Below are 26,034 nucleotides of genomic sequence, written 5' to 3'. Positions count from 1 at the left end.
TGAGGTGAATAATTGTTTTAATACAAAATTTACATAGGTGATCATTTGAAAAAATTAATATGCATTTTCTTAAAAGCTGCTGCAATAGTTTCTTCATCTTTCACCTGGACAAAACGGCTTGTGGCCATTTTGAAAAGCTGCATTTTGAAAAATCTCAATGGCAGCCATTGAGCGCAGAGAATTTTCAATAATCACCTAAAAAAAGTATGTAATTATGCAGTACTAAATAATATTATTGAAAGGAGTTATAGGTGGGGTATTTGTGTTTTTTACAAGATTTTATCTTGGTTCCTAATTTTGGGTCATGTGTCCAGTGTCAGGTTTTTGACCCTAACTTCAGTCTCTTGTCTAGAACTTGGTAATGAAACTCTAAATATTCAAAAAACTAATGGACCTCAAATAATAATTGATTTTCTTTGCAGGATGACGTACCCTCATGGTAACATTAGCATGGAAGTACAAACTCTAAGAAAAGCTCTCAACTTCCCTGTACACTACAGTGGTCCAACGTCACTCTCAACTGAGTGGTTTGACAAGACAAAGTATGGAAGCAAAAATGGTCTAGATCACCTCACAGACAGTGGATATTCATCTAGAATGTCTGCTCAAAGTACTTCAGATATACAAAATAGTGAAGCTTTAGGGTATTCAAGCTTGGGCTTTGACAGTAACTCAAATCAAGTGAGACACAACTCATCATTCTCAAATCATGATGTAAACCCGTGGGGAACTTCCTTCAATTCTCCAAGAGTTTTTGAAAGGAGTTTAAAAAGCTCATTTGATGAGAGTGAAAGACTAGTTTTGTTGGAAAAGCTCAGAGAGGCACATCTGACCATACAGGTAGATTATCATGATTATAATTCTTTGGTCAGTTGCTTTATATCTTTGTATGTGAAAAGGTACAATGTAAGAAGAGATTTATAACTGGTCACTTTTACAGGTCAAGAAAGTTTGGATTTCCAGGATTTGCCAGCTAAGTGTCAGCTCGGCTGCACTCTGCATCTTGTAGACACTGAAACATCTTGGACTGCTCACTGGATGTTCCACTGAGAACTGAGATCATCACTTCATTCTTCAGGCATACAAAGCAAAAAGTCGATCATGCTTGTTGACTGCAAACATGAAATTAAGAAAATCAATGATTCTCAGTTTTGACCTGGTACCAGGTTAATTAATTGAGTTTCCTTTTTTAGTGTCAAACCTTTAAGAGACTAGTGTATTTGCATACTGTAAATACCACTTTCTGCTCTTTTGTCCAAGAAGTGGTACAGGTACAGTGTATGTGACCAGCAGCAGTTCTCTGGGAAGGCCGTACATGTACAGTTATGTATACTGGCAGTGATATCGATTTGATAAAATTAATAGCTTACAATAATATCACTATAATAGTACTGCATTCAACCCTTGAATAGTGGAGTGTGCATTTCTGTATTTTAATTATTGAAGCAAATAAATGCATTGGTCATCATCATCATCATCATCATCACCTATTTCTTTAATACCCTTGGATTTGAGAGTAACTTGGTGTAGCTAAGTATCTCCAAGCATTTATCCTGGCTCCCAACCATGATATACCCCAGAGGACAGACCACAATGCTGGAAACTCCATACCCTACTTTTTGTGAATAGTGTGTGGGTTCTTTGATCAGTCGGTGGTACATTAGCCTTGGCAATCAGTTGGAATACAATTGGTTCAATTTTTGACACATTTTACCTACAAATGTTTTTATTTTTAATGTGATAGTGTACTTGCGTTCTTTCAAATGTGAGCTTGTAGTTTTTCACAAAAATAAAAAAAAATGTCTTTTTTCTTAATTGAAAACATGATAAAATAGAACCAAGCAGAAAAGCTTGTAGAAGGCAAGAGTGAGATATCTTGCTTGCGAGGGCAGTTGGAAAGCCTTGGTGCAGAGCAAGAGGTATGTAAATTTTCATGTACTCATAATTATGTACACCCATGTCCATCTATAATATTATTGCAGCTCAATAGAAGGGAAAACCTGGAATCCAGAAACTGGAATTGGGAACAAGTTTTAGATTGTTTCTGACTTCCCAATTCTGGGTCCCAGATTCTTTCTTTCTTGTTTTACAACTCCTGGTTTTGTTTATAGGTTTGCTCGGACCTTTTCCTTCAATGTCATGGCAAATGTATCAGTTGCAATAGAATTACCAATATTAAGCCTTTGTTTACACGGTACAATTGTTTTTCAATTTGTGGTATGCAGTAATGTTATTGGAGATAAGTTGAATGAAAAATTGAATACTAGCATCTTTAAGTGAAGAGAATAAGTTGTTTCCACTATTGTCAACAACATTTCCCCTATGATTTAAAAGAATATTTTGTCAATGTTTGAGACTTGCAGAAAGAAATATATTACCATAATTTATCATTCAATGATCAATCCTAATGTGCTGCCAATAGTACATTGTTATAGTATTAGATTAATCTGACCTTGGTTATACACTGTACCTGTATCTGATAAAACTAATTGTGATTAACCTTTTAAGGGATTGCAGAAAGAGGTTGACTCTATAACAAAGGAAAGGAAGACATTTGAGGTTTTCAAATCACACAGCTTGAAGTCGCGAGAGCACTTCCTTACAAGGTGAGCCCTCAAGGAATCCACGTTTTTGGGTTTTTTGAAGAACTTTAGAAACTTCATTTGTTAACTTCTAAGTTATCCTATTTACAGTAACTAAATAAGAATCTCTAATACTGACTATATTAGACTATAAATACATATCACAGAAAAAAACTTAATTACTAAAATGTGGCAAGAAGTTTGGACTATCCAAGTGAGTTTTTTTAATGCTTCATATAAATTTGAATTATTTTCTACTATTGTGTGGGCTTTCTGCATTTTTTTCCTTTTAAATTTATAGAGGTGATTTTTCTATTCCATTTAGGGCTACCATTTTTACCCGTGTATAATACTCATACACCCTGTTTCGGACTGTGCATTTTGAAACAAAAAGTTCACAAGCAGAAAATGTTATGCAAAACTTGCATGAAAAAATTCATTTTCTGGATAAGAAAATTTGTTCCACTAATTGCAACAGTAAAGTAAAGCCTAATTAACATGTGTGTTTGGATATCTAATCACACTTGTTTGGACCTGTATGTAATAGTTTAAACACTGAAACCTTTATAACTCTGTTTTGGAGTTGCAATGAAACGTTCTCTCGTGAAAGATTTGTCTTTGGAAAGATCATCTTGTTGTTTGTACACATGTTTTAATCGCTCAGAAGAGAAGGCTATGTTGATCAGTTTTTATTTATTACAAATAAGAAGATTAATTTATTAGCAGGTCTACATGTAAATTGTTAAGTCTTTATTCAGGTTCAGCCTTTTACTTTTCAATTTAAAAGCAATGTGTCTTTCTTTATATGCTAATGAGAGATGTGAGTCTAAAACAAAGGATTCTGTGTATAATACATGTACGCATGTCAATTTTCGGAGCTGTTTTAGCGGGAAAAAAGTGTGTATTATACACAAGTAATTACGGTAATTCATTTCTGGCAATTTTTTCAATTCAGTTTGTCATTGTAGAGTACTTGAGATGACATTGCTTGAGTCACTTCCCTATACTTGTGCATGATTTGAATTCCGAAATGGTAGCCAATTCCCTCCTTACTTTATCCCACCTCTTGGCATCCCTTCCTCCAATTGAAAGTACACCACTCTAAGCTTATTCAGATGTGCATGATCTCCTGCAGTCAAAGGCAAGAATTGATATTCAGAACAATAGGCTTTACTAGATCGCCCCATGAGTTATCACCATATTTAACTTTAGGCAGGGTTTAAACTTATTTGGCTGTCATTGTCACAGTAGCCTCAAGAATGAAGAGATGGGTTTTTACTTTCTTTCTATAAGGCTAAATGATCTAGATAAGGCACTGCAAGTACTGACTGCAAAGCACAATGGGTTGCAAACTGAGTCAGAAAAAAAGGAGGCTGCCCTTCAGGAAATGCAAAATCATGCTACTACTCTTCAAAAAGAGAATGAAAAATTACAAGAGGTTGGTATGCACCTGATTTATTGTTAGTAGATCCTGCTGTGCATTAGCAAATACCGGTATGTTATTACTGCATGTATAGCAAGCATTTCCTTGTGTATGAAGAGCTTGGGAAATATTTTTCCAAAATCTGGCTAATGTGAAAATAGGAACATGCAGTTTCTTAAAATATAGTTAATGCCAATTCAGCATGAGATGAAACAGTCTTCAACCTAGAATATTCTCAAACTTCTTTATAGTGGTGGTTCTAATGGTAACATATTGATTAATAACCCCTGAAAGTGACACATTCATTTGAGGTGTGAATGGGTTTATAATAATTATTGATTGATTGATTGATTGAGTGAATGGACAAGATATCAAGTTGGAACTTAAAAACTAAATTTATTCCTTGAATTTCTAAAGCGCTAGTTTTACGGTTTTTCTGTTGCTAAAACTAAGTACGTGTATCTCTCAACCTGCAGCTGCTGCTATGAGAATATACTGTTCTTGACAATAGGTTATTCATATTTAATATAATTATAATCAATAATAATTATAATAAAGCTCCTTTAATTGTCTCTCATTGTTTATGCAATTATAATATTATTTATTAGTTATGCCTTAATTTGTCTTGGATTTATTTTTAATTTCATGTTCAGTATATGTTTTAGTTCAATATTTTTCGTAGTTTAAAATTTTTCGAAGCAGTTCAATTTTGATTTTTTTTTGTCTGATATTCGTTGTCATAAGCTGAAACAATTTTAAGGGAAATCAAAATTGAAGTGGTTTTGAAAATATTGAACAAAGGAAAAAATTTGAATCTCAACAAGTACATTTTGAAATAAACAGGTGAACAAAGGACTCACAAAACAGTTGAGTTGTTTGAGGATCAGTAAAGACCAACATGATAGTGATGTTAGCAGGCAGCTCAAGCAACTTAAAAAGGTGACAGCAAATGACAGCTAGGTGTCCTCTTAGCAAGCTAAGGCTTGTTGGGAACAATCTATGCAATGCAAAGGGGTACCCTGTGTTTCACTGTTGAGTTGTGCTCTGTTTCCTAAAAAATTAATGAAGTTATGTAAAAACATGGAAAAGAACAACTGAAAAATCAGGACATCCTCATTGCATGGGGATCTAATCCGTGTTACAGAGGTAGTGAGATGGAATCCTGCCTAGGACTCTGATCTTTCAGTTGTCCCTTTGTCCATTATCAAGCAACTAGTTTATCATCATGATGATCCCTTTCATGGGTGCATTACATGCACCTACAAGTGTATGACATTGTAGGGTCCACAGACCAGCAGGGGATTTTTTGTGGTTCAGAACTTAGCCTAGCTCCTTGTGGTCTTCTCGCCCATTGCTAACACATCTATACATTTTGTGTTACCCCACCCCCTCACCTGTTTTATTGATCTTGAAAAATCCACAGAGCACCCTGTGAATGTTATTTAGTTGTATGGTAACTTGTACAAGAAGAGTTTGAGCTGGGTTTCCTCTGCTTCTTTGCATGTGTGTACTTAAGTGTGCACTGCATGCATCACTTAACGTGAACTTTGTTTTAAAGCTTTAAATTACTAAGTGGGTGATAACAAACTGTAAAAAGCTTAATTTTTTTTTTTGGATATTATAGGATTATCAAAAATCCCTTCAAGAAAAGGAAGTTATGAAGCATCAGCTGTTAGAAAGTGTTAAAGCGAAAGAAAAGGCAAAGGGCATTCAAGAGACATTGAGTCAGGAAATTGTACAGATCAGAATGGTAAGTTGCTCATTAGGTTTTGCGTGAAAGAAAGTAATTGAAATACTAGTGAACTGAGACAGAAAGCTGATCATTTTTGTAGATACTGTATAGGATCAGAGTGAAATGCAACCTTTGACCTGTTTTAAGATTTATTAGGTAATATTTATTTATTTATTTATTTACTTATTAGCAGTAGTAACGATTTATTTGCAGAAGTAAATACAGGCCCATGTGCCTGTTATTATGTGTACAACTTACAGTGACTTTGTGCTTTTTACTCTTTGCAAACACACTGTCCCACTAAGGTAATGAGCAAGTGGCTTACCAGTATTACTGAAACTTAAATAATGCTATTCTTATCCAGAAAAGGAATGTCTCAAGGTTGCTACCTAACGGTTGCCCGGTCGCCTGGGGCGCCTTATTTGCGAGCGCGGGCGACCAAATTTCTGAACAAGTAGCCCAAACGGGCACCTTACTTGATTCATCCTCACTTTCTTGTAAATTTGATCCCAGCTGGAATTAATTAATTCTGGGCTCTTGAAAAAATGACTTGGGCTACTAACTTTTAATGTTGGAAGCCCGAAGGGCCCTCCGAAATTTTCCTTACTAGGCAGCAGCCTTGTGTCTTCTATCTTTAAACAACATTTTTTATTCCTTCATTCAAGAACTTGAACATTTTTCTTAAAATGTACACAGTGTGGTTTTGCAATTGAATTGAGTGAAACACATTACTAAGGGAATTATTATACAGGCATCAACATCATTTGTCTTTGGAACTATATGTATTTATCTTGTGCCATATGTACGGAAAAATAAATTTTACTACAAAATAAAATACTATAGGCCAAGGGATTAACTAAGTTAAACTAGATTTCCAGAAGTGATCTACAGATCCCTTAGCATCCCCTGGGGGCATGGTTAGACTCGACTCTTTCAATGAATTCTCATGTAAATAATACTTGCTCAAATGCTTTTTATTACTTGTATAATATAAGAAGAATTAGAAAATATCTTTCTAGGCGGTCCACTGAGACGCTTATTCACGCATTTGTCTCAAGCCGCGTCGATTATTGCAACAGCCTGCTCTATGGCCTGCCAACCTATCAGCTTAATAAACTGCAGAGGGTTCAAAATGCTGCAGCTAGGTTAATTTTTCAGGAATCCAAGACCGCTGCTGTATAATCTGTAAGACCGCTGCTGTATAATCTGCACTGGCTGCCCGTTAAATTTCGAATTGACTTTAAGATATTACTGTTAACGTATAAGGCTATCAATGGCTTAGTGCCTTTTTATCTCCAAGAACTTATTAATCTTAAAGAAGCATGTAAATACAAGTTACGCTCCGACTGTGATGGACTGCTACTAAACCCTGTGAAATTTAAGACCTTAACAACTTTAGGAGATCGATCTTTTTGCTGTTGCCGCTCCTCAACAATGGAATTTACTGCCCTATGCTATCAGGAGTAGCCCCTCAATAGCATCTTTTAAAAAGACACTCAAGACATTTTTATTTCAGAAAGCTTTTTCATAATTTTATTAATATGTTTTAGTAGGTTTTATGTAGTTTTATGTTTTAAGCGCTGATGAAAATAGCTTTATTGATATCGGCGCTATACAAGTTTATTATTATCATTATTATCATTTGCAAATCTAATTAAGATTGCATTGATTTGTATAGCACACTTGCATTATTGTTTTAAAGGAGATTAATTTTAACTTTAACAGTATCTCTTCTTTTAGGAGCGCGATATTGAGTGTGGAAAAGTGATTGTATTGGAAGAAGAAATACAACATCGTCAGCGGAACTACAATAATCTTATCAAAGAACAGGAGCATTTGCTGGAAGATAAAGCCAATCAAGATCAACGACTGCAAAGGGAAATTCAGGAGAGGCTTTGCTTAAAAATGGTGAGAAAAAGATGAACATTTTTTGAACATTTACTCATGCTGCATTGCTAAGTTGTCATTTCATGTACATATGCCTGGTTACTCACAAAATGTGTGTAGAACTGTACATGTACAGAGGGATGGTCTTCTATCCAGTGACTGCAGTGGTACTGTTTTTTGCAGATCAAACAATTATTGACAGATGTAGTATTCTCTGGAGGGGGGAAATAATAATTATTACAATTACATGTATTGCTTCCACTTGGATTGGTGCAGGATATTAAAATGTTTGCTGGATAGCAGCCAGTTCTTATGTGTTTGGATGTTCTCAACTGGGGTAATGTCCAGATTGTTGAGTAGCTTGCAACTGGAATGAACCTACTGACACTCTTTCCTTGACAAGCAGCTACCCTTGACAGTTAGTGAGGCCATTGTACAATGTACTGGTTCATCATCTATATAATATTTTACAACGACTGCAAAAATCTTGCACACTCATTGGCTTAATTTTTATTGTCAATAAGCGGACAGACACATACTGTAAATTTATAATTTATGCGATGATGATGCAATATTGCTCGCGTCAGAAGTTTCTCGCATTTTTGTCTCACTTTCTTCTCGTGTTTTGACTTAATTTTGACCCCTCTGTTTTTTAAAGTAGTCTGCGGCTACTTTGACAATGTTATGACGAAATTCATAATCAATATCAGGACAGATGCATAAAAAACTGACATCAATTTTTTAATGTGATAACAAGAACACTTCTGTTTATTAGGTCAATGATCTTCTCATAGAAGAGTCAACCTATGTGAAGGAAGCTTTTCAGAAACTTGAGAAGTCTGGTGGTTCCATGGATCACAGGTCAAAGGATGTTAGTCCAAACCAAGAGGAGATGCCGACGCCCTCTAGAACAGACCAGGTAACGCATAAATATATTGTTGACTGATGCTGCATATATTGACACAACTACTTGTACCAAGTGACGTGCTGATTCATTGAATGAAAGAATCCTTGAATACATGGACTGCCAACTCAGTGAAATTGCATTGGCCCTTTCCTCTGTCCAATGCCTGGTGATTTTACTCATAAATGGGTGCCTGCTTTGAAAATAAATGTGACTCATAATCTGTTATGCAGCCCATCATTATTGACTGACTCTTTTGCAGATGGAAAGCATAAAAAATTGGAATGGAGATCTTCTATCAAAGGTCACTGTTAGTAAAAGTCATTGTGAAGAGTTGGAAAGGTGAGTAAATGGATTCAGAGGAAATGCAAGGAAACCTTTCTTGGCACCCCAGAAAATTAGGTGATGTGTAAATAACAAGAGAATGTTTCCTGAGATTTTTGTCCTCTACATAGTATTACATTATATACTTGTATGTGCCATTGGCAAAATTTTAAACAATGTTTTAAACTGATTCCCTTCACATCAGGTTCAAATTTTTCGACATTGTTGTAAAGTCTAAGAAGGGAAGAAAGTAATGTCATAGACAAAATTCCTTTCGTGATAAAAACTAATAATATCAGTCAATGTCAAAAGACTCAGATGAATGAACAGGCATTTTTAAGGAGTGTCGAGCTAGGAATGAGCCAGAATTTTTTCATAATTCTTGATGATTTTTTGCTAATTCTGTTTTTCATACCCTCAACCAAATAGTCAGCTGTCTTCTCTTGGTAAGGCAAACAGACTGTTAAAAACAGAAAAGGAAAACTTAGAAAGACAGTTGCAGTTTGTGAAGATGCAAGAAGATGCTTTCACTAATCAGGTAAACTTAGCTAGTAATAGTGACTTCACTACATCTGTCCCTGCCTAAGATAGTATAGAAGACAGTTGAGGTTTAAATTATTTGCTGAACATGTCACCCCTGTTTCCGATTTAATTTGCGTCTGACAAATCATCGCCCCTGTTTCTGATTTGCCTCCGGACAAAATCCATTTCTGAGCCAGGTAACTCGATTTGCGTCAGATCTAGCTACTTCAATGTTTGATTTTTCAATAATTGCTAACCCGGGCAGCAGTTTGCTTCTTCTTGTGAGTTTCTTCTTTGTGACTCCTAAAACACCTCAGTCGTGTAGAACAATACCAATACCACTTGTGTGCCCCTTTTAGCAATAACAATACCACCTTGTGTTCCCGTTTGAGCAAATCAAGATTGATTCCCTTACAATGTCTACCAATCTATACATTTATCCTTTTTGGTGGGAACTTCTAGGTTGCCTCCTTGGGTTGTGCTGTCTAGCTGGGCCAAAACCTTGCAGAGGCAAAAAAAAAATTCTTACAAATCACAACCATGCCATTGTCATGCTTTTGTTTTACATGCAGCTGATTCTGTCATTATTCAGTTCGTGATGGGCAAAAAATGGACTTTTAATGAGTTTTGAGAAAGAGCTATACTTTCAATCAACAAGAAATGAATACTTGGAATGTCAAAGAACAAATGATTGGAGTAAATTATTTCTTGATTTATATGTTAATATAATTATATTATTTTGCATCTCTTGTAATTATGGCTTTCGTGAGTTAAAGGTACAGAAGTCTAGATAATCAAAGGACAAAACCAAATAATAATATTGTTGTTTCAAAGCTTTCTTTTTTGCTGCTGTGCTAGCCATTTTAAAATTTATCTTATTCTTGTGAGCATATCAATAATAACTATTTATAAAATTGTTTTCATGATTTGATCCTCTTTTAGCAATTAAACAAAACTTATGGGTTTTGATAATGATATCAGATGCTTTTAAAATGTTCAAAATACTTTTAAAAAGCTGGCATTATTTTAATTTGACTCAACACTATTATCAAGTTAAAAGTTAAAAAGTGTACAATGTATAGATATTGAAAAGTATAAAGTATGTTCTGACCTTCCCTGGGAATGATTGAGTTTGTACAATATGCGACAGTAACATGCGTTACTCAAATTGCTTGCTAGCTCACAGTTTGGAAAACTGAATTATGTGTCAAATCTCACAGTTACTGTTTCAATGTTCTTTTTTAGCAGTTGAGTAAGTCCAAGGCATTGAAAATGGAAAAGGACAATCTTAAAATGAGTTTTGACTCAATCAGGTAATTTACTGTGACATCAAATTTGTATCATCAGCATGTCTTGATCAGTATTCCATGCAGATAAGCTTACGTAGTTTGTTATGGATGATTTTACACATGGCTTTGCTGGGTAATTATTATAATTATTTTTACTTGTTCTTGTTTAATTTATTAAAGTGTTATTGTACTGTACATGTCATAATGATTATGATTTATTTCCCTTGTCGTCTTCTCATGCAATACTTGTAATATTGCATAAATTATAGGTACTTACCTTTTCATGTATTCCTAAAACTTATGATCCATATGAGAACTCCCATCAGGGAACATATTAATCTCCCCATATCCTTTTAACAAAGAACAATATAAGTTAACATGGTTGGATTGGTTGGATGGACACAAATGGACACGATTGAAGATTAGTATTTTACTCTCTTTAAGGCCCGACAATTTTACTCGTCAATGGGGAACCCCCGGGAGTCAATGGGTTAATAATTATTAAGGTTGTTTTAATTTAGAATGATCTTATTGTTCATGTACATGTAAGGGTAATTTCTGTGATAAAGTAAAGATTTCCCTAAAAGACCTTAAAATAATGTGGCATAGCACCTTTAAGGTGTTTGGCTAGTTAAAGTTCCTTTGTGGCATATTTTACATTTTATAACTTGCCTTGTTTTACATGCAGCAACAAAATGAATGATTTGGGTGTTTTTAGTGTTCTGAGTGCAGCAGGTTTTGTACTGTACTTTTTTTATCTTTAGTAAAAGGAATAAAGAACTTGAGAACATGTTAAAGTATCAAAAAGAAGAAGCAAATGATTTGAAGGTAAAGCAATACTGTACTTATGCTTTTATAGTATTACCCCATTGACTTCCCTGAGGCACTCCAGGATGACCCCAGTTGATGAGTAAAATCGTCTGGCGTTATACAGAGTCAAATCTGTTGAGTCTCACTCCCAGGAGTCAATGGGTTAATTGCCAACGAGTCAGGCCTTCTGAAGACAGAAGGCCTGGCGAGGCGGCAGCTTATAGAGCCGCGAGAAGATTTTTAGGCAGACGAAATCTCAGAAGCGCTTCAAATTTGAGTGTAATGTAGACCAAAAGCTGTAATGTAGACCAAAGCGATGAAATGTTGACCGTAGCGATAACCAATGAGAGTGCCGCACGAGTACACCGCGTGATGTTTGCAGCCACCAGATCACGCAAGCTTGGCTCGTGGCACTTTAGCGACAGCTATAACTAGTATATAATAGTTATTTAGCAACTATTCACTGAAGTGTCGGTGGCTAGTAGTGGATATTTACTGAGTGGCTCGGTAAAATTAATATCCACCACTAGCCACTGACACTGAGGTATATACTTAAAAACAGTGAGATAATGTGGCACAAAAAGATGATTTTAATTCATTTATTTCTTCAAAGATTACATGACATTTTCGGGAACAAATTCCACGTGAATTGCTCAGAGGTGAATAGCGATGGATATGCGGAGTTTGAGTAGCCAATCAGCGTGTGCGTTCAGCGCTATCCACTGTTTTGATAATATTTAATACTATTATTAAAAACTGAAATACAGATATCAGATTTCCAGCATTTTCATTGGCTCACCAGACACAGGCTATCAGTTTATATACCTTTTGTACCTAATATGGTCAAGGAATGTTTTTGATTGGGTTGTACTGAAGCTGAATATAATTTTGTGACTAAGCCCAGCACGTTTGGTTGAGAATTATTATTTTGATTAACTCCAATATTGATGATGGTAAAAAATTAAATGCAGCCTTTTGCCGAGGGGAACACTAATCAATATTTTATCCTTTGTACGACAAAATTTATTGGAGGATGTCATTTACAATTAAATATTAAAGGAAGGTTTTAATCGAGTAAACATGGTATCACAATAAATAGAAAAGATACACTGATGATCTCCAAATGGAACTTGTTAAAATCTTAGTCCCACATGAGATTTGAAGCCACAACCCCTGAAGCTCCTTCATTGACTTACTATGGTAAGCAAGTGTTATCTGTGGGCTCTGACAAGAATTAACTGTGTCATGTAGTCGCTTAGTGAAATGAATCCATTATGGTTAGACTACATTTTGGAGTCAGGTTTACATCGGAAATAACTGGACATACCCTCAGCGGTTTGAATTACTGACTGGTTCACTTAGTTGGTAGGGTATCGGACTACTGTGGGGGAGGTCACAGGATGAAAACTCAGGCCAGACCAACACTCAGGGTCTTTAAATAACTGAGGGGAACGTTAATCCCCTGGGAAATGACCCCTCTAATCAAAAATCATGCAAATTTTTTTTTTTTGGTGAAAAAAATGTCTGTTGATCATGTGGACTGACAGCAAGCAATAGCCTTTTTTTCATGAAATGTTATTAGTGATTAACTTGTTTTATTGTGTGTTTACTTTCGTATAGCAAGAACTAAAGGAACTATCTCATTCAACCACTGGAAGGTGAGAAAAGAACATTTGGTGCTTGAAGTTATTTTATTTTGGCATACAACACTAAATTAATTATTAATTTATTGTAAGTTGCATTTAGCTGGTCAGCTGATGTGCATGCATTTATGTGATAAAAATTCATCTTTGTTTATTTGGTAGAATTAAGGCAGTGTAATTAATGTTCTGATTCGTTTAAACTCTTCTAATGGATTGACAAGCCTAACAACAATTTGTTCAATTCATTCAGTCCACAGGAAAAGAGTGTTCATTGTTTGCAAGATGAGGTGGACAAAATCAAGGAAACAGTGACAAGGTACTGGTGCAAATTAAATTGAGGAGCAAAAAGCTAATAAATAATAATATTGGCTATTTGCAAGTTCAGTGAAGCCTATAGCTATGATTCAAATCAAGTATTGATGCTTATGTTTGTAACAATTTTTTTTATCACAGCAAGCCAACCCACTAAATCATAAATCCATTGAAACTTGATGTACACAAGCTAACCCACTATCTATTATTTTTTTTACAATACATTGTTGTAATGCCAGCTACGTTTTAATGTACCCCAGAAACAAGATAGACGAGGGCAACTTGAGGCAATTTGGAAGTGACACATTGAACTGGTTTCATGACAGTATAATCATAAAAGATAAATAGGAATTTTTGTAGTTGTCAAGTTGGAAAAAGCAACAGGACAGTTTTTCTTCAAGTAAGCAAATCATAGAGATTTTGTTTTTTGACTTGTAGATAGGCATGCAAAAGTTGTGACATTTAACAAATGTGAATGAATAATTTTATTTCACGTTATTATAAGCTTAGGGTATGTGACAGTTTTTCTTAAATTGGTGTTGTTTAGCTGGTAAGTTATTTTTGAAGGTGTCATTTTTTTTGCAAGTCCCGGTGTGAAAAGTGTTTTCATCTATTTGTCACAAAAGGCTGGAATCAGAGAAGAATGACCTCATATCTGAAGTACGCAAGTTGCAGAAGGATCAAGAGATGTGGACTTCTCAGAAAAGTGAACTGGAAATGTCAGTTTCAGAGCTTAATGCAGAAAACATGCAGCTGAGGGTTGAATTGCAATCTACCAAGGTGTGTTAGGTTTAGTGTGGTTGGCCTGTGGTTAGATGGTTGTAATAGGGACAAATCATTCTGAGTTTGTATTTTTCCAGGACGGCAATAATGATGATGATGATGATCATCATCATCATCATCATCATAATAATAATAATAATAATAATAATGTGTCAAGGATGGACAGCCGAACATGATTGCACTATTAATATTGATCACCTCAATAATTCTTAAGAAGACTACACATCAACAACTTAGAGGAAATGAAACTTTGTTAATGAGAGGGGAAAAGTGGAGTGCCCAGCGGAGAGCTTCTCTCATCAGAGTGGAGAACAAACAAACTTGAGCTGTGTATGATGTATGGCATCAAGTCCAGGAATTGATCGCAGGCCACATTGGTGGAAGTCAAATTCTATAATCATTCCGTGAGCCTTTCTCCCTTGTTAGGGTAATAGCAATAATAACCATAATGATATATATGTTATTTGCCAGCTCGGAGGTCCATATAGCGAAAAACTGTGACCGAGGTCTTGAAAATGCTGCCCGAGGCCGCAGAGGGCAGCTTTTTCAAGACCGAGAACACAGTTTTTCGCTATAAGGACCAACCCTTCCCTGGTAAACAACTTATTATTTTTTTCCTCTCTCTCTCTCTCTTCCTCTCTGAAATCACATTTTTAATTGTTGACTCGCACCACGCTTGATAGCAAATGCAGTAAGCGACTTACAAACTGAACATTTCAAACAGAAATTGAATTCTATTTCCACGCCTCTTGTCCAATAAAAATCTGTTTTGAAACGCTTACTTCTGTATGTAAACGGATTCGGTGTCAAAAAAAGGAAATTTAAGGTCATTAGACAACCTCACACAACCAGGGCTAGGATTCCGCCTGGGTTGGCGGGCAAGATCGCAAAAATTCCGCCCGCTCCCAGAGCCAATCAGATCGCAGGATTCGCAGAATTCCGCCCGCTCACGCACTGAGAAAAAAATAAAAATAATGTGATAAATAACCAGTTGAATATAGTGGGCTGTATAGTTAGTTATCTGCACAGCTAATGAGTTGAACTAGGAATGACCCAGAAGGAATCCCATCATGCGAGCAGCACTTGGGAGTGGTGACAATGTGCGAGCCATGCGAGCCAACCGTTTTAAAATGGGTGCTTAGACTTAAATACTGTTTAAGAGCGCTGTTTGAAATGGGTGCGTAGACTTAAATGCGAGACTCGCATGACTCGCTGGCTCGCAGATTCTCCATCGCCAGCCCTTGGACACACAACCTCCTGGCGTTGACCCCTGCACTCCTATTGATGAATTTTTGTTCGCATGAAAATGTCGACAAACAACCTTTCATTGACTACATCAGCTATGTTTAGTTACCCTACATGCAAGTATATTAAGGACGGTGCCTACTATTTTTATTGCGCATACGTTCTGCGCATCTCGAGATACTCGGGTTTCCTATCCGTGATGCTTACTAGTACAGGGATATTTTGCGCGGTTTAAAACTATCCGGAGAAAGTAGATCTTAGTAAGTACTCTTAGTATCCCAAAAGAAAATTGGGGGTAACCATGCATTTTTGAAAGATAATTAAGCTTCAATTTCAGAAAGAACGCCATACATTGCTTTGTATTTTAAAGCTTTTTACAAATATTATGCATGAATTATCTTTGAAAAATGCGTGGTTACCCCCAATTTTCTTTTTGGATTTCAATAACACTTGTTAAGATCTACATTTCCTGCATAATCACACATCGGGGCAAAAATATCTTTAATTAGTAGGCACCGTCCATAAGTAACACGAGACCTTATTCACAGGAGAAATATTATTTTTTTTTACCGGAAGAGGTTCTTTATTGAAATGCAAAAGTCTTCTGGAAGCACATGACATTTTTGGCGATATCCGAACTTTGTTGAACTGAATTTAGGTCGTGAAAACAGAATTAAGCACAGATGATATCATGAACAAGATTGAACAAGAGAAAGAAGAGGCTGTAAGAAAGACTCGTGAAGAATTCAAGGTAAATAAGGAGGCCCCCTGCATAGTCACTCGCAATACAATCATGATTGACTACTTAACACTGCTGTTTTTTTTATTTCTTTATTTTATTGTTTTGGTTCTCGGTTACTAAGGGGTGAACCGCAGCGATCGTCCCTTGCCTTAAGGCTAGTTTTGTCGGATGAAGAATAAACCCGTTTAACGAATCAGCAGAATTTAGGAAAACAATATCTTCCATTGGCCCCGGTTAAATAGTGCAAGAATGATAATGCCCATATCGATTCCACTCCCACGTCGCACCTTGCTGGCTACACTCAGAATTACTCATTTTGAAATCACCTTAGCAACGAAGAGGCAACGCTCCTGAAAAGTCACGGAAAAATGAACATTTGCGTGATAGTCGTAGTTTGTTTGCAATTATTCCATCTTGTTTGAACGAACGGAAGGGAACTTTATTAAGTGTCTAGTTTTATAGGGGTGAAGCACAAGTCGAGGACACTGAAATCAACAAATTAGCGCAAATCAAGTCAAATGTTGGTTTTTGTGGAGAGGGGAAAACCGGAGTACCCGGAGAAAAACCTCTCAGTGCAGAGTAGAGAACCAACAAACTCAACCCAAATATGACGCTGAGTCTGGGAATTGAACCCGGGCCACATTTATGGGACGCAACTGCTGTCACCACAGTGCCAGCCACGCACGTTGTACAAAAATGAATTGTACAAAATCAACAAAGTACCCTGTAATTGGGTTTGTGTGAGAAATAGAGATTTCTATGTTCAATTATTTAGGAGTCCTTTGATGAAGTTTATCTTGAACTGCAAACCGTCAAATCAGAACTCAGCAAAGTTTGGCACATGCTTGAGGAGAAGGTAATTAAGTTATCTGTATGGGAATACTAAAAAACTATAAAACATGCGAGGAGGTTTCTCTTCCCAGGTGTCGATTACCCTTTTTATTGCTGGACATAAGTGCCTTAATTTTCTTCGTCTCTTGTTTAGGAAAAAGAATTTGAACATCGAGGAAAAGAGTTACATCAAGAGAAGCAACAGGTGGGGTCTGTTTTTAATCTTTTCAGTATCATAAAGATAGCACTTCTTCTGCACACGCCTCCCCATACCAATTCTCATCGTTTTTCCTTAAATAATAGAACATATTCTTCTGAAGGCAATCACAACCTAACTTTCATCCTACGAGGCAAAAAATATGAACCCAGATATAAACGTTCCAGCATAGGACGGCAAATTTAAACCTCTTTACATGTAAACTAGGTATTTCTTTTGCGCTTGACGGAAGAAATTTATGTTGAGCCTTTTCCTTTCTGTGAAATTAAACATTCTACTGATGGGTTTCTTCATGTTTAGTATCTGTTTCTATTAGATTTTTTAAGTTATGCGTTTTAAGTTTAATTCATGTTGTTGTGAAAGGTTTTGTTTCAAGAGAACTATGACTTGATTGAGAAGCTGGTAGAGAAATAATTGAATTTCTCACGAAAGGTGAAATACAATAAATGTGAATTTGCAAAGACAGTATTTCAACCATAACAGCCTAAAATGGCTTTCTTGTAAAGAAACTGGACATTTAACCCAAATGACTGAATGAATGATTTAAACTAATCAAGAATACCAAAGGCAGAACCCCACAGTGATAACGTTTGATTCCAATAGCATTATTTGAAATCGTGGGTTTTTTGGACAGTGCCACAGGCAAAGGCACGTTTGTGGAAAATCCCAGTGCTTCTATCATCAGTCGAGTCTTTGACTCTCAGATGACCAGCTCATAGGCTCTATCAATGAGTTACAGGGGACACATTCCACTTCCATAATCAGTCTGTCCTCAGGTAACCTACGTGTAGATCTTGCGATACTTAAGTGGTTCGGCTTCAGTCTCCCGTATATCTCACCACGGCTCTCATGATTGGTTCAAAAAACCGATGAATTGTAAAGAGCTTCGTGATATCTAAAAATGTTATGCGAGTGTGTAGCTGGAAAATAATATAATTTGCGCATTTCTGTGTGATGCGCTGGCCGACTGATTGGTTTAATTTGGTCTGAAAATGTGTTATCTTTGCGAATATATTATCACTGGTAAGAATTGTTATCTCCCTTATCCTATGGGATTGGAAGAACTCGCCGATTCTTGCCAATTTAGTCCCTTGTCACTTACACGCGTAAATTTCATTAATTATCATGCAGGCTTAAAACTGAAGTAACCTGAGCATTTTCAAATTTAAAATGTTGACTCTTTTCTAAAAATAAAGCTTCCCGTATCTTTAAAGCCAATTTTAAACATTTTGTCATTTTTGTTATATTAACCACGTTTTAAATACGTTAATAATGTAAAAATAGTGGTGCTTGTCATAGAGCTTCATTCATTCACTCATTCCTTTTGTTCGTTCGTTCTATCCTTCATTCAATCATTCGTCTACTTACTCATTCGTTCGTTCGTTTACTCACTCTCTAAATCTAATCATTCAATCATTTTTTCGTTGTTAGTTCGTGCGGCAACGTTTGTATATACAATATGAAACAAACATCATAGCTTAAGAGATCGAGCTAAATTTTGTGACCTATTATGTTACTACAGCAGCGGGATTATCATCTAAAACCAGCTATAATTTGTCTTTAAATTCTGATATCTAAAAAACAACTAGGTAACTCCCCGTTTTTATTGCTGCAAAGTGATAAACAGGTTCAAAATTTAAACTTGAAAGCCTCATGAGCAGATAAATTTGAAGTGGCTCTTGAGACCGCTTCAGATAATATCATCTTAGCCTGTTGATCACTCTCTATAGTAATAAAACAATTTCATGACAAAAGTAATAGTTGATATGAGGGCACACGTTTTAAGTCTTTGTCGTCGGCTTGCGTGTATTTCCTTTGATTTTTGATGGATAAGTTATTTGTTAAAGTATTTTTTGATTTGTTAATTAAAAGTGAAGAATTTTCAGCGTTGTTGTTCAGTCAGTGTCAAAAAGTTTTAATACTGTCTATATTTATTTATTTATTTATTTATTTATTTCATGTTCGTATCTCTATAACTATGTTCAATTCAAATGGTTGCATTTCACTATAAGTATTGAGTTAAATTATGCTGTTTTTCCTGCCGTGATCAGGTTGTTTTGTTATTTTAGTCGCAGAAATTGGCTCAAGAGTTAGTCAAGTTAAGAAAAGATTATGCTGACCTCACTACAAAGTCTGCTAGTAGGTAATTATTATTCAGAGTTCCTATTTTGCTCTTTCTTCTTTCTTATGGTCGTCTCATCGTTTTCATAAGACTTTAGGGAGTGAGTCGTATGCTAAACAAGCATGGAATTGGACTGCTTTCTATTAAAGTGAAAACAATCCTACATCCTCCTAGCATAGGTTGTCGAATCAGAGCATGCTTGGACTACAAAAAAATTAATGGTGGACTTGAAAAACTCTCTTAAACAATAATATCAACAACACACAAATGAGCAAAACATTCAGAAAAGAGGTCATGAAGACTCCTGTTAACACTGCGGTCGTTGATAAGTAACTATCATCCTATACATGACAATGAATAGTTGTATCGTCACATTGAGTCGCATGACGTTGTCGAGCCTGCATATCAGTTATCAACAGGTCACCGTCTTAGAACTTTGCTAAACTAAAGAGTCTGAATTCTGATTCTGAATCTGATTTCTGGTTGTGAAGTTCTATCTGCTCTGTCCTGCATAGGAGCCAGATGATCTGTACTCTCAGAGATGAGATAATGCGGAGATCCAAGGAGGTGATTGCACTTGAAACGGAAATCTCCACCATGCAGCAGGTATTGGATGTAAGATATTCTTGACCCTTGAGACGTAAGGCCTTAGGATCTTTGCAGACCGGTGCACTGCTTTTGTGTGTCGGATTAGCTTACAATTTTTTACCTGCCATGTCTTTTAATATCCTTCGATAATAATTTGTTTCAAACGTTATTTGACTGGCAGAAATGCAACACACTGGAGAAACCGCGACTCCAGCAAAAGAACCATGGGTTGAAAAGAAGACGGTCCGATGGTGACATCAGGTAACGACTGACAATGACTTCAAGATACATGAAAGTTTTTATCTCTGTCAAACGTGTCTGTGTTTCAGTCGGAGATCCAGCGAACCAACCTCAAGCTTAGCTTGCATTTCTTTTTGCTGTAGCTGCATTTGAAACATTTTTTGTCCAAGAATATCAAGTGTCTGTAATGATGTGTATTTCCTTTTGTCAAACCTTAGTCGGTCCCTTAAATTGAACCAGAATAGGAGCGGAAATTGTGTCCAATATCATTCTCTTCCTTCGTTATTTTTTTCCAGGAGTCATGGAAATTTTCACCTGGATTATAATGAAATCAAAAAGCTGACGAGTCTAAATACACAGTTGAACAAGAGAGTTCAGGAAGTGAGAGCCGAGAGAGAATCGGTGCTACAAGACGCTCAGGACCTCCTAAATGGAATGCAGGTGGAAAAGATATTTCAGTAAAATTGCTTAAAGTGTAACACTACATGTCTTGTACGTTGAACGTGGAACCAGGAGATTTACTAGAAAAATTCTAAAATCACATGGTTTCCGTGAAAGAAAGAGCTTGACAACTGAGCATGCGACATTCCTGCCGTGAATAAGTTAGCTCATGAACCGATTTTAGTTCTGACACATCGTTCGTTCCAAAATCCTTGCACTAGCAAGTTGTCAATTTTTATTTCTTCATTGGTATTCGTATTTATTTATTTATTTATTTATTTATTTATTAATCAATTTTAATGGCAGCAACTTAAAGAGGCGTTTGAAGAAGAGGTGGAGAGAGAACTGGAACGGGAGAGAGTCAATTTTGAAAAACAAAAGCAGTCATTACAGGTTCGAATCTGGGATTTTGTTTTTATTTATTTTAGCCGAGCCAACGACGAAAATGTTGTCGTGATTTTCCTTTTTTTCGGTCCCAGGCTGTACTAACACCGCGGGGCCTATTTTTAGATGTTCGCTATTCATTTTTTTAAACTTTACTGATAGATCGTTTTCCTCAAATTGAGGATTTTCACTAACATTACAATGGTGCTAGTTTGGCCCTTTAAAGCGTGTAAAATAAAAATCCCCGACCTTATGGAAAGGGAACCACAAGCGCTACAAATTACCGTTTAGAATTAATTCTGGAGCTAAACAGTGATACGCTACCATTGTACCGAACTTGTGGGGCACAAAATAGCTCGCTTGAATCGTAAATTGTTCTTTTACTTAAATCACAATCCGCTCGTACATTTCCTCTCCGACCGATCTCAACAAAAAGTAAAATTCACTACTCTCTCTTTTCAGCTACTCCGATTTCAAATGTCAATCAAAAAGGTTAACACTAATAAAATACTAAAAGAGTCACATCCGGTTTAAATGAGTGTCACGACATTTCCGATCATGTTTCGGCCACCATGACCCTTTGAGTGAATTTGTGCATGTTCAATCTCCACGAATTAAGATCCACGATATCCACGGCTGACTCCGGTCTGGGCTGGTAGCATGGTCGGTAGTTCAACGGTCAACTAATATGATGGAGGAGGCAGTGTGGCCAAGTGGTTAGAGCGCTTGCCTTGAGATCCGGAGATCCCAGGTTCAAGACCCGCTCTAACCACTCGTTGAATTTGATCCTGGTAGTCCCTGGTTCAACTTCCCAGCTGCACGTGCAAGTAGCCAACTGGTTTCCCTCCGGCCGGTTGGGATTCTTAACAGTTGCTGTTGTGTTCGGTTGTTTCGTTGATTGTGTTTCATTGGCCCTGAAAAATCCCTATGGGGGAGCGGTCAATTAAGTATGTAATGTATTGTATTTTATGGTCCCACAGAAATTTTTCTCTTTCCTTGCCTGGGCTATTTTCATACTAGGGCGAAGTCTCAGGTGAATTTCTTGGGATTCCTAGCACCACAAATTTAGGTTTTTCATTATCCAGTGCTTTAAGGAAAAAATGCCCTTCTATTATACCAATAGTTCCCTCAGAAAAAGGGAGTTGGGTTAATTGGAAAAAAAAAAAAAAAATTAGATGAGCGAAAGTTTTGTATAGTGGCTAGAGGTGGGTTTGGGGAGCTTTCACGGTTTTTGTCTTTTTTTGTGTAAGGCCTTCTGCAGTCATTTCGAAGGAAACTGTTGGAGCATTTTTTGCACAAGGCAGGTGTTGCCGCTATTACTAATTCTGTTATCCATTTAAATCCAGATTGCGTATTGTCAAAAGGCTGATAAAGAGCCATTCGGTAGGTATCTTGTAAAGGTGATTTATGGGAAGGTAGTGGTCAAAAAATTCACGTCTTTATTTTTTTTTAATGGGAAGGATTATATAAAGGAAATCGTATGACCTCGCTCATGTATTTCGTGATTTATGAGAACGAGTAATGTTTTGAAATCTCTATAAATTGCAAGAGCCGTATAAGCTCAATAGTCTCAACAAAAATTTCCGCATTGCACATTATATTATATTTATTCATTTGTCATTGACCAATCAGAAACGCGATATTTTGTTGAGTATGTAATAAACTTGGATATACTGTAACTAGATTTGTCAATAAAAGCGGCAAGTTATTGAGTGTCGTGAAATACTGAAATACTAATACTACGTGAAATACTAATGCAGCAATTGTATGCATTACCGATACTTGACTCAGAAAAGTACTTCCCCAGTTTAGCTTGTCGAAACGTCATCCCTCTCAGGACTGCACTAGCCCAGAGGATCAAATTCGTGTATTGTTTGTCGCTAGGCGTCAAGACAAAGCTGGAAACAGAAGTTACACAATTGACCAAAGAGAAAAATGCTCTTGAAATGAAAAGGTAATATTTGAGTTTTGTAAGGGCCTAACCATTCTGCTACTGGACTGTAATACTTTGCTATAAGAATCCCAAATGCCGCATCCAAGCCAGAATGTCATTTTTTCAGTACTAATGTTGTTATTTCAAATGCATTTTCGCTTTAAAAGAATATCATCTTTATATTAGTACATGTACTGTACTTTTTTGTAGTAAAAATTTGGAATGTGAACGAGATGAACTTCGCGACCAAGTGGAGGAACTTTGCAAAATGAGGATGGCGGCTGAAGAGTGAGTGCATATGCATGCATATGTAGTCCTAAGCTAGGATTTCTTTGGAATTGAATTCCTTAACCATTCATGCATGATGAGGTTGGGTGTGGTTAAAAAAGAACTACATCATCTTCTACAGTGAAACTGTAGATAACACAATCCTTGATTCATTAAATGTGAAAATGTAACAGATTTTCAGTTCACGTCACATACAGGTGGAGAAGCATGTCTCTTAGACTAGTATTTACTTACTGTAATCCGCGATACTAGCAATGTTTGTCATTCCTTTCAGTGATGCCCTTTGAAAGCCCTAGACTGTGTATAGTTAACTCTAAAGCCCGGCTTCAATTGACTGTGGGCCATAGTCTTAAGAAAGTCAAGCCTCTGACAGCGCCAGTAACTTAGCAGTACCATCATAGATCGCTTTATTATTGTTCACTTTCATTTCTTTGCGTGCTTATCTCTTTTTATAGGAAAGGCGTACAGGTTGACCCAGCTTTGAGTCCAAGAAAAAGGGAAAACAAAACAAGTACACGGAAAAGGTAACTCTGACAGGGTGGTATTGGTTACTTGCTTAGGTGAAAACTGACAAGTTTGCTTTTTTTAACAGAAGCAAAAGTATCGGTGTGATTGTCCGGCCTAACATTAGTAACCCAAGAGATACCTAAAAGTAAGTTATACGTCTCCTCATGCATACATTGATCAGTACCAAAAATACTATTGAACCTGGTTCTTAAATGGTCGCCGTTTTGAAATCTTTGTTTGATACATAAGCTAATTGTAGTCAAAACGAAATAATTTTTAAATAATAGAATTGTTTTATGAATAAGACGTGTTAATAATAATCCTGGCGAACTATAATAATACATGGAGGGAGCGTTATAGCTATGGCTAGTGGACAGGAGGTCAACCAGAAACATTGATAGGAATCGGTAAAGAGAGTCTGTAGGGTTTCTTGAATAGTCTTTCACATGGAAAAGAAGAAAATCTCCTTTTTTGTGTGTATTATAAGAAAAATATGAACAGGCTCAAACAAGACGTGAATGTTAATTGTACGAACCTATCGATTTTCCTTACTTCAAGTTTTTGCATGGTTGATCCACGATCTACTTAAAAGCTAAAATGAGCAAGACTGATGTAACGGTTAAGGAATATATTATGAAGGCAGACAACCCCAAGGATTCCAGCGAGGCCACGTGAGGTGGCATAATTGCGTTCCGACGAAGGAGGACGCATTCTAGTCGTCGTTTTACAAATGTCCCGAATATGTTTCGCGGATATCGATTGTGATGCCATGCGATTTCAGGGTTTGGACTCAATCTTGAATTAGACTGGCTGGCCAATGGGCACATCACCTCGATCTGATGTGATTGTGAATCTGTCATGCCTCGACATCGGATTTGTTTCGCAATGCCGGCATGCTCAAATGAAAGCGGTAAAAATTCCCCATATTTCCACGTGCTTTGCAGTTGTGTGTGTTGGTTTCACGGCTGTTTTCTTCGCTGTTTTTTTTCAAACGTAATTGAAGTTGTGTTAATTGATTCGAAGTATCACTAGCAAATATGACTAAAGCTACTTATCAGAACATTAGAAAGCTGTGTAGTGGTGTGTTTGTAGGAAACGGACTTTACAATTCGCCCCCGCATGTAATGGCAATTCGTGTCGGCAACGACCGAGTTGTGATCTGTCAACTCGGCTGCTTTTCACAGGAGATTCAAGTTCTCTCTGCGTAGTGCCAGAAAGCACCCCACAAGTCCACTTTCCCTGAATATTTCTGGGGAATCAGTACAGTTTACTAATCTGTGATTACTACAATTTTAATAGGTTTTTTTATCTCCTATGCTTTGTTGTAACTTGCAATTGTCGATCACAGCTTCATTCAACTAATCGAGGAACATGTTCCCGCATAAAACTACAAATCGCAACCTTTCTCTTACTATGATGTTCATTGATAATCGTTACAATGACGTGACATGTGCTCGTTATTCGGTTGATGTTGAGTTTCCGTAGTCCACATGATTAGTTTTAGTTTAGTCCAAGTTTAGTTTTTGTTTGGTCATACCTTGATGAGTATTTGTGATTTAAGTATCTTTACCTGTGGTCCCTCCTTGTGGCCGTGTCTGGATTTCAACTTGCGTTGGTCTTGTCGACGATATACTATTCTGACTACACTACAACGAGCTTCGAGTGAAACTTTTTATTTAGGATGTGTCAGTCAGCCGTACAAATGCAAGACAACCCTACTATAATAACAAAAGTTAAATATAATCTCATAGAAGTTGTGCTACGCCAGATACGAAAAACCACTAAAAAAGCATCCTTTAGAAGTGGGCAAAAACATGTGGAAACGTATTCCTTATCTAATGCAGCAGCACAAAACCCCGAGGAAAGGGTGAAAATAATTAAAACAGCACATATAAAAATAAAGTAAACAGACAGGGAGACTGACGGACCTAGAACGACTTAAGTCTCCCGCCGAAACTGTAAAATACCCTTAACTAGCCCAGCTCCTGTGGGCCTCACATGGCTACTCGGTGGATATAAAAGAGTAGAGACTTGAATAGGATTTAGTTAGGAGTAAAGATAATAGCGAAAGAGTAGTGCTACGTGGTGCTGCAGCAGAATAAAACATCGTTTGAGAATCGTCTCTCTGTGCTCCAGTTTGTCGGTGACATTCCCATCCTAACTTTATTGACAGCGTTCGTATCAGTAAAGTTCACTTACCTTTCATTTTCTGCGTTGTCTCGAATGATTTGCTTTGTTTTCTCCTCGTTACTGACTCGAACCCAGTGAATACAAGGAGGTTGTCT

At 36.7% G+C, this 26,034-nt stretch overlaps 1 protein-coding gene and 1 long non-coding RNA gene across 4 annotated transcripts in view; one reads left to right on the top strand and one right to left on the bottom strand.

Annotated features, from left to right (window-relative positions):
* Nucleotides 1–25,402, bottom strand: LOC138039111 (uncharacterized). Its single transcript, XR_011130364.1, has 3 exons — nucleotides 25,320–25,402; nucleotides 10,941–11,013; nucleotides 1–1,112 (listed from the first exon to the last, which is right to left on the bottom strand). It is a non-coding gene; the product is annotated as an uncharacterized lncRNA (long non-coding RNA).
* The window catches only part of LOC138039104 (uncharacterized), a 27,251-nt gene continuing 1,640 nt past the window's right edge, over nucleotides 424–26,034 (top strand). Inside the window, exons 1-28 of one of the 3 annotated variants that reach the window (XM_068885282.1) lie at nucleotides 424–840; nucleotides 1,836–1,919; nucleotides 2,509–2,606; nucleotides 3,876–4,020; nucleotides 4,849–4,944; nucleotides 5,630–5,755; nucleotides 7,478–7,645; nucleotides 8,400–8,543; nucleotides 8,791–8,870; nucleotides 9,282–9,390; nucleotides 10,623–10,687; nucleotides 11,428–11,491; nucleotides 13,094–13,131; nucleotides 13,367–13,432; nucleotides 14,055–14,208; nucleotides 16,115–16,207; nucleotides 16,974–17,054; nucleotides 17,184–17,234; nucleotides 19,316–19,389; nucleotides 19,884–19,974; nucleotides 20,138–20,217; nucleotides 20,493–20,637; nucleotides 20,944–21,030; nucleotides 22,368–22,404; nucleotides 22,906–22,975; nucleotides 23,165–23,242; nucleotides 23,698–23,766; nucleotides 23,835–23,894. In XM_068885282.1, coding sequence (XP_068741383.1) covers nucleotides 424–840; nucleotides 1,836–1,919; nucleotides 2,509–2,606; nucleotides 3,876–4,020; nucleotides 4,849–4,944; nucleotides 5,630–5,755; nucleotides 7,478–7,645; nucleotides 8,400–8,543; nucleotides 8,791–8,870; nucleotides 9,282–9,390; nucleotides 10,623–10,687; nucleotides 11,428–11,491; nucleotides 13,094–13,131; nucleotides 13,367–13,432; nucleotides 14,055–14,208; nucleotides 16,115–16,207; nucleotides 16,974–17,054; nucleotides 17,184–17,234; nucleotides 19,316–19,389; nucleotides 19,884–19,974; nucleotides 20,138–20,217; nucleotides 20,493–20,637; nucleotides 20,944–21,030; nucleotides 22,368–22,404; nucleotides 22,906–22,975; nucleotides 23,165–23,242; nucleotides 23,698–23,766; nucleotides 23,835–23,892 — 2,868 coding nt within the window. In that variant the 3' untranslated portion in view covers nucleotides 23,893–23,894. Of the gene's footprint in view, nucleotides 841–1,835; nucleotides 1,920–2,508; nucleotides 2,607–3,875; nucleotides 4,021–4,848; nucleotides 4,945–5,629; nucleotides 5,756–7,477; nucleotides 7,646–8,399; nucleotides 8,544–8,790; nucleotides 8,871–9,281; nucleotides 9,391–10,619; nucleotides 10,688–11,427; nucleotides 11,492–13,093; nucleotides 13,132–13,366; nucleotides 13,433–14,054; nucleotides 14,209–16,114; nucleotides 16,208–16,973; nucleotides 17,055–17,183; nucleotides 17,235–19,315; nucleotides 19,390–19,883; nucleotides 19,975–20,137; nucleotides 20,218–20,492; nucleotides 20,638–20,943; nucleotides 21,031–22,367; nucleotides 22,405–22,905; nucleotides 22,976–23,164; nucleotides 23,243–23,697; nucleotides 23,767–23,834; nucleotides 23,895–26,034 lie in introns of all 3 variants that reach the window. The other 2 variants (XM_068885281.1, XM_068885283.1) reach the window with 2 other exon arrangements.

The sequence above is a fragment of the Montipora capricornis genome, chromosome 2 (assembly GCF_036669925.1).
Source record: "Montipora capricornis isolate CH-2021 chromosome 2, ASM3666992v2, whole genome shotgun sequence".
Taxonomy (NCBI): domain Eukaryota; kingdom Metazoa; phylum Cnidaria; class Anthozoa; order Scleractinia; family Acroporidae; genus Montipora; species Montipora capricornis.
Note: the sequence above shows the minus strand (reverse complement) of the source record. Positions and strands in the feature narration are given on the sequence as shown.